Genomic DNA, 13066 nt, shown 5'->3' with positions numbered 1-13066 from the left:
AGAAACTGTGTTGAGAATCGTCAAGACTGTTAACATTCAAGAAGCCTTAGCCAAACGAAAGTACTTCTATGATTTTATGAGAATCAAGAAACTTAGTCAAATTATTGCGGAGTTTCAGGAAAAATTATGACCCTTTTGCCAGAATATCTTATGAAGATAACTCTATTTTTTCTCAACTTCAACTTGATCTCATCAATCTTCAAATGGGAGTTAAGTTTTGGGAAACTTCTAGCACTTTGGAAATTCCATAACCCTTTGTTTTGAAGAAACACAAATCTCACTCCAAGTCTAGATCCAAACACAAGAAAAGCAAGAAAGGTCACACTTACACTGAATCCTCCAATCATTCACTTGATCAGGTGTTTGAAGAAGTTCAAAAAGAAACATCAGTTGCTCTAAATTCAACAAACACATCCATTGAGCAGCAAATTCACACCTCAAGCATTGAAACTGCTCTACCCGAACTTCAACTCATTAACGTTGACGAAGTCATCTCTCATATTGAAGATGGAGCTCAACAAACTCCTATATTGACAGCACCATCTACGGACGAAATTGATACTTCAATCACTCATCCATAAGAAATCGAAGAGCCTCAAAATCTTCATGTGGAAATCCTTCCTCCTCCAACTCATGAAAATGAAGATGAGACTTTAACCATGTCTCATATGGATTCTGCAGCTCAGGAAATTACACTAATGGATGATTTACCTCCTCCCATCTCTACTGAACCAGCAATTGCCGACTCAAAAAATGAGTCAGAATCTATGGAGCCTTCAATTTCCATTCTTGACATCCCGATTTTATCCAGTTAACCTCAGGAGGAAGTACTTCAACTGTCCAATGCAAATGATGTCGTGTCAAACATATCTCCTCTTGTCATTGATGATCAGCTCCAAAAACCATCAACTGAAACGCAAAAACTTCCTCAGATCAGCGATCTAACTCATGATGATACTACAATTGAGACAGAGATTCATTCTCCAACTCTTGCAATGATTGTTCACTCGATTCCTGGCTCTTCATCACATCAAGAAAAAGGAAAGGATAAATTGAGATCACCTCCTCTTCATATTTATCTCCTCCTAAAGGAAAAAAAAAAACCAAATTTCTGGACACTGATATTTCCACCAGTGGAAAAGATATGCCATCCTCAAAATCAGATCAAGAAGATGATTGGTTTGAATTTCTCTCTCAAATGGAAACTTCAGTCTATAACTTGTCCAAGACTGTCATTACTCTCAAAGAAAATCAACAAGAAACTACCAACAATGTTTCTTTTCTAAGACAGTCCCTGAGTGCTTAACTGATCAAACTTCAAGAAAAACTTGCACTATTGGAAAAAGTATTATTGGATTCCAGTCAACTGCAAAAGTCTCATCAGTCTCTGAAAATGAAAGTTGACAACTTGTTTTGTTCAAAATTTCCACAACTCGGTTCAATAAAATCTTCAGGGGATCTCCAAGAAATTGATAAACTTGACAAATCTTTCTCAGAATATATTACGCACTCAGTTTGAAGCTCAAGCATCAGCTCGGTCTACTTCGGCAGCTCATCCGCCATCTCGCCACTATTCAATGCACAGATCATCATCCAATCGAAGATGACTCATTTTGCGTTGTTTCAATCTTCTTATGTTATCTACACTTGTATCTTCACCTCGTTATCCTTACTGTTAGTTTATCAAAAAGGAGTAAGATTTAGAAGAAATTGCAACTGAATATCCTTGACAAAGATCAGTTTATATTAAATATCAGTTCATTGCTTGCCATCTCAAAAGTTTTGATAAACACCAAAAAGGGAGAAATTGTTGGGAAATTTAGTTTTAGTGTCTACAAAATTACAAAGCCGAAAAGAAGATAAAACTAATCAAGCAACTATAAAGCACTAAACTAATATATGGAGCTAAACTACTTCACGCTCAATCACCGCGCTCAACTGGCCAAAGACGCTAAACTGATTTCATCAGTTTACACTCGCTAAACCGACTTCATCAGTTTACCCCTCACCAGTCAACTACCATGCCTTTTATGGATAATTTCTTCCGTACTCTGACATTCTCTGCAGAAGAAAGTGCCGCGATTCAAAGGGCTATGTCGGCTCCAGAATTTTTTGTTGATAGTGAAAAATCCAACGGGAATAATTCAAAACTCTATCTGAAGATTCAGTTTGAATTTATGACCGTTAACAATCCAATGGTATAAATAGGAATCTTGATCGATGAAAGACACTCTCTCACGCTCTGAAAACTCTCCTACTTTACGAGAATACTCAAAGCTTTTCACGCTCAAGATTTGATCAAGGAACTCAAAGTACAAACGCCGAAGTATTATTCTGATCATTGAAGGATCAATTTTTTGTGCTAAGGATTTTGAGTTGTATTCAATTTGTTCTATCATCAGTCTAGGACTAAAACTGAAGTGTTGTACTAGGAGTTCTTGTTTAGGCAGTGTTAAGTCCTAAACTAGATCGGGGTTTTGCAAATTACTTGTAAAATTCAAAGTCTTATAGTAATATCCTTTCGAGGCGGAAGAAGGGGTGACCTAAGAGTGTTTGAAATCTCCGAACATCCATAAACATTTGCTTGTGTCTTTTCAGTTTATCTTATATCTTTTCATAACCTAAATTGATAACCTTTTATTGTTCAAATCTGTAATTTGACATATTTCCGCACATACTTCTGTTTGTCGAATTACATTAGACAAAAAGATAAGTCTAGAACTCAGTCCCTAAACCGATCGAGTTCAACTATTTTTATACTAAACTGCTTGAAAGTCTATTCACCCCCCTCTATACTTTCAACCGATCCTATAAAAAACAATAAAATCTTTTTATCTGAAGCAAAAATAACCAAGTGCATTCTTATTACTATTTGTTGTTATTAAAACATATAATTTTATCCATCTATTTTGCTTTTACATATGACTCAATTAACTATGTTTAATCAATTTAATTTTTAAATAATTCACACGTATATAATGTTATCAGTTATTTAATTAATCACGAGGTATACATTAATTCGAAATAATTTATTTATACAACTTGTGTACTTATAATATTAATTTACCGCGACGTAAGCTTTCTTGGGGCTTTTTTTAAAAATATTATATAATTAAAAAATGTTATTAAAAATATAACAAAACGATAGAGTTTATAAAAATATTATAATCCGGGACTCTAAGTCCCGGATTCTACAGAGATTTTGTCCGATCTCTATCCGGATTCTATTCAAATATAAAAAAACAATCCTCCGGATTCAATTAAATAATAAAAAGGACCCGGATTCATTAAATATTACCCTACCCCACCGCCATAATTTCCCAGATTTCCCTTATGACTTCCTCATCTCCATTCTTCTCACTTCTTCAGTTCTTTTTCTTTAGGCAGTTATAATTTCTCTTCTTCCCGAGTTCTTGGTTGCCTAAAGGTAAGTAAATTTAATTTAGTAATGTTGTTTGTTATAATTTTTACTTAGTTATATGTTGTGTTTACTTAGTTACATGTTGTATATCCTTTCAAAAAAAATATATATATGTTGTGTTTGAATTTTGTTTAAATGTTACAATATGATTTAATTTAGTTTTGCTCCTTATGTTTCTTGTGTTATAAAAGGTAATCATCGTTCAACAAAAAAATTAGCCACAGTTTTATAAAAATCGTGATTAAATTTAACCACGGTTTGGTTAATTTAGCCACAGTTTAAAAATAATAATAACACTCATTTAAATTAAATTAAATTTCATTTAATTTAATTAATTTTTTTATTCTATTACTAATTTTATTTTATTGTTATTGTTAATGATGATTAATTTTGTAAATTTTATTGCAATGACCCAAATACTTCCGTGTTAACTAAAAATATATTCTTAATCTAATTAGATAGATAATTAATTTTTTTTAAATATCACCTCATTATTATAATTAATTAAAATATATTTATTACCTTAATCATGAAAAAATAAATTAAAGCTTAATGGATCTTTCTTTTATATGTGGATATACGAATCATTGTATATTAAATAGTAATATATTCTTAATATTATTGAAAACAGTTAATATTTCTAAAATTAATTTATAAAATAAGTATGATAATAATATATTATATTTTTTAATAATAAGTAATATATTCTGAATAATAATTAAAGTGAGTATAAAATTATTTGTAATATAAATCACATTTAATTTTTTTTCATTTTATTTTTAATTGTTTTAAATTTCATGATATAGTTGGAAAAAAATATTTTTTTCCTTAATATACATCTAATTATGGTTTTTTAATTTGTAAATAAATATTTGATGATATATTATGATATTATTATTTAAATAATAATAAACAAATAAATGAATAACATTTTTTAATAATAAAAATATCATTAAGAAATCTACCGATTAAAAGAAATTTGTAATTCATAAGCTAGTTGTATGTATATTTGAATAATAAAAATTTCATCAAGATTTTATTAATTGCAGGATAACGGAAAATTCAGAAAATGTTTTGTATTTACAAGATAGACATATTTCGAACAATATCAATGCCGATAACATTGATTAACTTATACATCCACGTCATTTCGATAATTCTCTTTGGATGTTGTATAGTGAAGGAATTCACCAGCGTGTTCGTATATGTTTGGCGTGTATGGGTTTTTATGTTATCTTACAGTGTGGTCCGAGAAAATATTATGATAAACATTTGCTTACAGCCATTATAGAGAGATGACATCGAAAAACACACACATTCCACTTTTTCGTCGGTGAGACCACAATAACCCTATAGGGTGTGACATTAATTTTGGGTTTGAATATGATGGCATTCTTATAACTGGTGTAGATACCAAGTATAGAAAAAATGAATTGCCGCTGTTTATATTGGTTGGGTTTCATGCTCGAGCCTAATAAAATCAAAGGTGGTAACCTTTCCCTCGGCGCTATACGAAAGCATTGTCTGGATCATATGATTCATGACGAGAGTACAGAAGATGATGTTGTGAAATATTTTCGTTGTGTGGCCTTACTGATTATTGGTGGATGCATGTTTCCAGATTCAGAGAGTTCGGCGGTGAAGTTTATGTATTTATCATTTCTTGAGGATATTGATACAGTGATTACATATAGCTGGGATTCTGCTGTACTGACATATCTCTATCGAGAGTTGTGCAACACTTTCCTGGTGTTGAAGAAAGACATTTGCGGGCCTCTTCAATTACTTCAGGTACGGTTAAAACAATATAGAAATATATTTGTGCTTGTTATAATGTTGTATGCTATGTGTATATTGTATATCGTTGCAGATTTGTGTGTGGTTAAGGATTACACTTCTGACGCGAGACAAGGTGCAACAAAATCAGCTAGAATCAGATCAAGTTGCAGATGTGCTTCAGGGTCTACCGTTCCCACCTTATGGCGCAAAGTATTCTGAAAAGAAAATATTATTTTGTATGCTTCTATTACTTTCATTTATGTCGTAAATTGTATTTTTTTTCATATCATAGATGGAGTCATGGGTTTTCATGGGTGCAAATTGTGCGTCATTCTGTTCGTACAATGAGAGATATGATTGACAGAATGGTAGATGGACATGTAAATTGTTACACCGTCTTTGTATGAAATATTGCACGCATCGCTGCAAGGTTAACTCCACAATTGCATTAATAGGGAGACGACGAGCCCCTTTCAATACACTATTTATACACTCAGACATATTTGTCTTCATTATCCCACGCCTCCAACCATCATCATGAGCAAGTGTCCAATGTTAGCCAAATAATTGAAAGCAGCTACATTTTTTGACTTGATTGCTTCCATCGTGACATTGAATTTTTCTATTTGATGTTGTGTCTCTGCTTCCCAACATAAGTCCTTCAAATGAATGTTTTTAAATCTATTATTAAAATTAGAACACACATGTTTCAAACAAAAACGATGAACACCACGTGGAGGTCTAAAGTCGGGGAGATCTTGTATTGCACTTGTTAAACCTGCATGCCTATCAGATATAAGACACACTCATCTACAACCTCCTGTCACATGTTTTGCAACGTTACTCAGGAACCAATGCCAAGACTCGTAAGTTTCTTCATCGACGAGCGCAAATTCCAGAGGTAACAACTGATTATTTGTAGTGACCCATACCATGATCACTTACTAATCAGAGACTTAAGAATGCGAAACTTTATAATAAACCAATACCAGAAAGTAAAGTCTAGTGGTCAACCTGCCATCTAGCCTTGGTCACCACCTAATCTCCCGGACCTCAGGAGTAACAACCTGCATCTGCCCCATTGAATGAGTGTCCAGATAAAGAAAACAACCGAAAGTGAGTCTAACACTCTCAGTACGAGAGTATGAATATATACTATTATATGTGCATGAATGCAAATGAACTGGGTACCAATACACTCAGGTCAAAAAACTAGCTCATAGATCAGGCCCAGGGTATATAGCACGCTGCATCGTCGCCTCAGGAGATGGCTCATATACCCAGTGGATAATGGTGACCTGATACTAGTACAAGTGTCCAACCATCACGGTGACCTGACACAAGATTTATGTATCCAACCATCAATAAACTTGTAGGGTCAGCGCCTTACTACAGGATACCTCTAAGTTATAGGCTCAATATTCTCATATATGTAACATACAGTCGTGACATGCTGTACATAAGACATATAAAACATGCAATCACATAATCCATGCAAACACATAATACATGCATACTCAATCTGGATATCTCGAATAATACTTCCATATCTTACTAAGGCAGATCTTAGAAGCTCCCCTCTAGGTCCAAGACTACCATGCAGCACTACAATGCATAAATACCATGCATTAACTAGGATGCCAAACATCACCTAACATGCTCTAAAAATCTTAATTAAACTATAGCACACTCCCTATTTTCTATAAAAAGCCAGAGCTATACCTTTGTCCGTCGTCAGCCCGCTGATGACGCATATCCCAGAGCTTGAGCACAGCCTAGCTACGACTCCTGGACACCTCAGATCCCTATTAATGTTGTTGTTCACAATTTATAATGATTTTTTACTAGGTTAACAAATTGATAACAAATTTTTAAATTATAATATAATTTATTTATAAAAGAGATTAACGAGAAAAAAAGTAAATAAAAATTTGACACATTTTAGAAACAAAACCTATAATTTTAACTAATTAAAAATTAATAAATTCATTTATTATCATTTTAGAAAAAATGAGTTTTCAAATTTAAAATGGAGTAACGAAATATAAGATATGTAATTTATTGGTATGTTGGAATATAAAGTGATTAATTAATAATATATAATGTGTATTGTTACGTTTGGCAAAAAGTATATTTTTGATAAATATGAGGAGAATTATTTACCTTTCAAAATATATTAAATAACATGTTTTTAATTTTGGTGGTAGCAATGGATAATTATATCATTTTTTTAATATTATTTTATAGTAGCAATCTCTCTAATAATTATATCAGTTTTATCATAATTCTTAATGCACAAAATAAATAGTACAAATTCTATTAAATAAACTAGTGTTAATTTCTTATGTCATAGCACAACAAATACTCAATAAAATTACGAATTTTTTTATTATAACATTTTATTTTCAAAAACTGAGTATTAATTAATTTAATAAAAAATAAAATCAAACACTTAGATAATTATGTTGTTTTTATAAATATCACCCCGTTCTTATTTAATTAAGAAAAATTTGTTTATCATAGTTTCGTATAGAAAATATCATTATAATAATGGAATGAGACAAATGATAGTATTAAGAAAAACTTGTTTATCATAGTTTTGTATATAAAATATCATTATAATAATGGAATGAGACAAATGATAGTGGAACGAGTGGATCAACGTACTCTCGTTTATTGGGATTGGGAAGGTCATTATTAATCCGGAGCTGACTTCTCCGAATTCATTTTTTTTTTCTTATTTTTTTAAATATAAAAAAGCATTTTTTGGGACTTGGCATAGATCTGACTCATCCCTGTTGTATTACCCCCTCTGTAGATAGTTGCCATTTATTGACCCAAAATCATGTGGGTCTCATATAATTGATGTGGAACCCACATAATTTTTGATGTGTGGTCAACACCTACAGCTGTTAAATCTGAGACTTTAAGTCCCGGATTATTATATTTTTACAAACCCTGTAATTTTGTTATGTTTTTATAAATATTTTTTTGTTATATAATATTTTTAAAAAAAACCCGCTTTCTTGTGCTATATATTTTTCGAAGTTTCTTTGCCGTATTGAAACTGCCGTCTCCCATCCGCCGCTGTTTTCGCCGGAATTAGTGAGGTAAAGCTTAGTTCCAAGCTGCCTGCAGCTCTTTCTGGTAGTTCTGAGTTAGATTTTGAATTTCTTAAGGTATTTCGATTTCTAGGGTTTTTAAAATTTGGGTATATTGGTCCATTCAAATTCCTATAATTGATATGTGTTAAATTATTGTTTGTTGGTACTATATTGGAGGATTCAAGGTGTTGACAATTTTTCAGGATTTATTTGGGCATTATTTCGAATTTCCAGGTTTTATTCTGCGGATTTTTGGATTTAGAGTTATTATTCATTGTTTGGATGTTTAGGTATATTATAAATTTTAACTGATAATTTCGAAATTTGTAGCATTTATAGGAAAATTTCAGCTTATATGAAATTGGGTATTTCGATTATTAGAGCCGTATTCGATATTTGGGTATTTCGAAGTTATGGTGATACAAAATATATATTTTTATTTTGGAAACTTTAGTACGCATCTTGGAACTGGTTTAGATAAATTATAAATTTAGAAACAATTTGCAAAGTTGAGGAATTTTAGGAATTCACATATATTAAACTTTTTAAATTCTAGTTTTGCGACGTTTGAACAAAAAATAATTATTTTGGGAACTTTAGTTTGTGAGTCACAAGTTTTAGGAAACTTAAAGCCTAAATTATGGATTTTGAACTTTTAGGCTATATTCTTGGTTTTTTGCAATTAAATTGGAGTTGATGTGAAATAAATGATTTTACAACAGGTTCGGAGTCACCGGGAAGTCCTTAAGAGTTTTGTGGTAATTTAAGTAATTCGGTTGAGGTTAGCATGAACTGTTTTTATTACGACGTGGAAAGACGCCAAATATTTTATAATGAGTCGTGACGTGCTTCATGTGATTATTGTGGATGATGTGTTGCATTCACGCATTTATGCTTATTTATGCTTATTGTTAATTGTTAATGAGCAGATTCGAGAATAGTCCTTATTTTCTTTTATAAAAATAAAATAAATTCTTATTTTGTTTAAATAAATTTTATTGGAAAACTTTTAAGGATATTCGTCGAATAAGCACATTAACTGTGTTGCATAGCATTTTGAGTCTCGACTCCTTTGATTGATATTGATATCAATCTGTTGAGATTTATTGAGTCATCAATCCAGCGAGTAATGATATGACTCTATTTTAACTCGTTTTTCGCTGTTTACATTTATTAATCTTGATTGTTTGGTGAATAAACGTTAATCAGTAGGACGGGCTCTCACAATTGCCCTTGTACAATGTAACAAATGAAATAAAAAATAAAAAAGAAGAGAAGAAAGAGAGAGAGAGAGAATGTAGAACGTTGGATCAAAATTTAAGGTTGGGCTATATTGTACATGGGTCCAGGATATTGTATCCTACCCTACTAGTTCAGGAGAAAGAAATGGAAGTATCGGACGGCGGTTTCCTGGTGCGCCACAACTCCATCTCTCTGGATGTACAGGCAAGTAGTTGTGTGTTTGTTGTTGCATGGATATCAAATAGTTGAGAGCAATAAATCTGTTAGTTTGCTCTTTCGATTTCCAGGGGTACCAGACGGAAATCATCATCAGCGGCTACGCAGATCACATTCTTGTCAATCTCTTTACCCTATGGATTTCTAATTTCCGTGGAGCGCGCTTCACATTTTAATCATTCCAAACTATTTCAGGTTTTGGCTTCGCAGATTGGAAGCATGGGAACAATATTGTTTGCCAGGTATGCTTTTTCATTAGTTACATTACTTTTATCTTGCATTAATGATTGAAATTTTTCTTCCTACTAGTTGAATTGATTCAGTTCATATTTTATAAACCTCATTATGACCGTAAGTAGTTATGATATGATTCTGCCCTGGCCTAGTTATCATCATAATATCTTTCTGTCTTGCACATCGAGTTTGCAGAACTTGTAAGGATGATAGAAATGCTGCAATGAGTTTCATTGTGACCTCGGTACAAATGCTTACTGTTGTTCGAAATTTTCTGGGTTCCATCTGCTGTGCATCCGGGTTGGCATTGGAGGATCTGAATCAAGAAGTAGTGTCACACATTGTTTTATTTTGTATTTCTTTTAATCACCTAGCAGCAGAAGTATCATATGTGAATAGCTGATCAGACACGGGTATAATCAAATTTATTGGGGTCCACGTGCACAGGCGAAGAGCGTTTCACATCGTGTGTCTGTCACTCCCATATGCTCTACGTGTAACTTTGAATTGACGTATAGACATTGAACCCCAAGTTTTCTTCATTAAGCCAGCAATCCACAATATAAGATGTACATCATTTGAAATTACTAGTTACAAGGAAACGAACTAAGTGTATTTTCATTTGATCTTACTGATGAACACAGAGTTTGCCATTTTTGATTTATCTAAGCTTGGGATTATGATCTACTTTTGGTGTCAACACACGTGTTGAATTGTTTTCCATGGTTGTGTTTATCCTGATGTTGATCGGTGTGGATGTGCCCAATAAAATTGAAAAAAAATTGGTCGTGGTATTGATTGTCAGGAAAGAGGAAGGCCTAGCTGTTGCCCCTACTTTCAATGTTACTGTAGTATTTGGGAAACGAAACGAGGTAATTACAGTAGCAGTACTTGACTAATGTATCTATCTGCTTACTTATTCTTTCATGGTTTATTTATTAAGAAAAGATACTGATCACCAAAGGATCATTGTGCAGCCAATGCTAGTTGCATGTGCTCGACAAATAATACAATACATGAGGTAAATTAGCAAATTCCATCATTTTGTAATATTCTTGTTCAAATACTATGTTATTTAAACTTTGTTTGATGGCTTTCTCACTCTTCTCTCACTCACTCAGCGACACTGGATCAACCAAAGCATTAGTATTGTCTCTTGGGCTCAGAGACCACTCAATGGTAGATTGCATATAAATTTTTTTCATGGTATGGAATTAAGGCAATTGAGGTTGTTACCATTTATCTTTTTTAATGCAGGAAACTATGAAGGCCATTGTTTCCACCATCAAGGAGAAACTTCCTGAGATCAGTTGATGTGGTGAAGCGCAAACACTAGGTCGGATATAGCGGCCAAAGTAAGAGCTATAGGTGCTTAATATTAGCAAGCCAATTTAGTGAAATACATTAGTAAGTTCATTGTCATTTAGACTTATCTTGCTTAGCACTTGGGAATAAAGTTGGAACGCAAGGAATTTCTAAATGATCGATATAAAAGCAACACAGTGCTTCCTAAACCGTGTGTTTGAACAATATCTGAATGCATAATATGCCACTAATGTTATAAGAAACTAGAAGGTGTTCCATGTTTTCGGGGAATGTCACCCTGGAAAAAGTATGGACCTCACGTGTTTTGATACATGTTATTCAACTTTAGATACTCTCTTAGAGCACCTACTCATCTCTTGTTGTACACGTACTTCAGGATGCATTTTGGTTTGAAGGAGGGACTTGGTTTATTTTGTCTTGACAATACCTATCAGTGTTGCTTGTTCCAAAAAGTTGCCAAATCGTTCTAATATGTAACTTGAATCAGATCTGGTGAATGCTGTGGTAAAAGTCAACACTATAATTATGGTCAGCTTGGTAATAGTAATCGTCACAGTGACCTCATGCTGATATCATCCAAAATCGAGTGAGTAACACTCCTGTGAGACCATCTCATACGTGAGACGGGTCAATCCTACCCATATTTACAATAATAAGTAATACTTTTGGCATAAAAAGTAGTACTTTTTAATGGGTGACCCAAATAAGAGACCCGTTTCACATAATTAATCCGTGAGACCGTTTCATGGGAGTGTTTGTCAAATCGAGTTGATTGCTTGATGCTTAGGCAGGAAGTGAAGAACGCACAAAAGTAAACCACTGATCATGTCTTCTAGTAAGCCATAAATTCCCAGAATCGAATTGAAAATATTTTCTTCGAGGGGTTCTGTGGTCGCAATGATGCCCTTATGTTTATTGTTTTTTTATTAGGTTGGACGTGCTCAGCCCGGAGAAACGATAATGATATAAAAATGTCTAAATTCGCTTCCAAAAAAAATTTCTAAATTCTTGTGCTCTATCAGAGCTTGCACCCTACAAATCAAGAATAATTTGGACATATTCTAAATTGTGGTACCAAAATTTAATGAAATAATTTTTTTAAAGCAAAATAATAATAAAATTGAAGAACTGAACAAAGATTCGAATGCCTGCTCATGTTTGATAGTCTTTGTCGCACCTAAATTTTTGCTTATGAAATTAAAAGGAACTTACTATGTAGCATATACTTAAATTTTTTTAATTGGTTGCATTTTAAGTTGGGTTTTGTCTATGCTACTTCATTCGGGTAGTGTTCGAATGAGGATCCAACGGTTCATTTTTTTAGCTTTTGATATGATCATCTTAAATGAGATGATCTCAACTGCAAAAAAATATGAATCATTGGATCTCATACATAGGCACTACCCATATGCTAGCATAGATGGAAAAATGCAGCAATGAGGCACTGGATGAGTGGATTCCCCTTACATTATGAATAAAATAGAAGATGAGGATGAATAATAGCCTTCCTAATCATTAGAAGGTAACATCTTATTCTTCTCGTTCTTCTCTATTATAAATACTAGCAACCGTGACACGTGATGATTTTTTGTGCTCAACAATTCAATTATTTTAAAAAAAAATAAAAAAATTATATAGTAAAAAACATGTGATTTTTTAAAAAATAAAGAGAATTTGTAAAAATATGTTTGGATAATTTAATAAAAATGGATAATGAAATTTAAAAAATAAGATAAAAAGAAAA

General features: G+C 32.7%; 1 protein-coding gene across 6 annotated transcripts; it reads left to right on the top strand.

Annotated features, from left to right (window-relative positions):
- The first annotated feature begins 7984 nt into the window (after nt 1–7984).
- Nucleotides 7985–11510, top strand: LOC140872937 (uncharacterized). Of its 6 annotated transcripts, none has more exons than XM_073275865.1 (9): nt 7985–8310; nt 9027–9062; nt 9654–9750; nt 9834–9881; nt 9958–10004; nt 10802–10868; nt 10974–11017; nt 11118–11175; nt 11254–11510. In XM_073275865.1, the coding sequence occupies exons 3-9, from the start codon at nt 9691–9693 to the stop codon at nt 11308–11310; spliced, it is 381 nt and encodes a 126-aa protein (XP_073131966.1). In that variant the 5' UTR covers nt 7985–8310; nt 9027–9062; nt 9654–9690; the 3' UTR covers nt 11311–11510. The 6 variants fall into 6 exon arrangements, with proteins under 6 accessions (XP_073131966.1, XP_073131965.1, XP_073131963.1 ...); XM_073275864.1 differs by lacking the exon at nt 9027–9062 and adding an exon at nt 8490–8538; XM_073275862.1 differs by having other exon boundaries at nt 7986–8310; nt 9027–9085.
- Nucleotides 11511–13066: the final 1556 nt, after the last annotated feature.

Source organism: Henckelia pumila, unplaced genomic scaffold, assembly GCF_033568475.1.
Source record: "Henckelia pumila isolate YLH828 unplaced genomic scaffold, ASM3356847v2 CTG_512:::fragment_1, whole genome shotgun sequence".
Taxonomy (NCBI): Eukaryota; Viridiplantae; Streptophyta; class Magnoliopsida; order Lamiales; family Gesneriaceae; genus Henckelia; species Henckelia pumila.
Note: the sequence above shows the minus strand (reverse complement) of the source record. Positions and strands in the feature narration are given on the sequence as shown.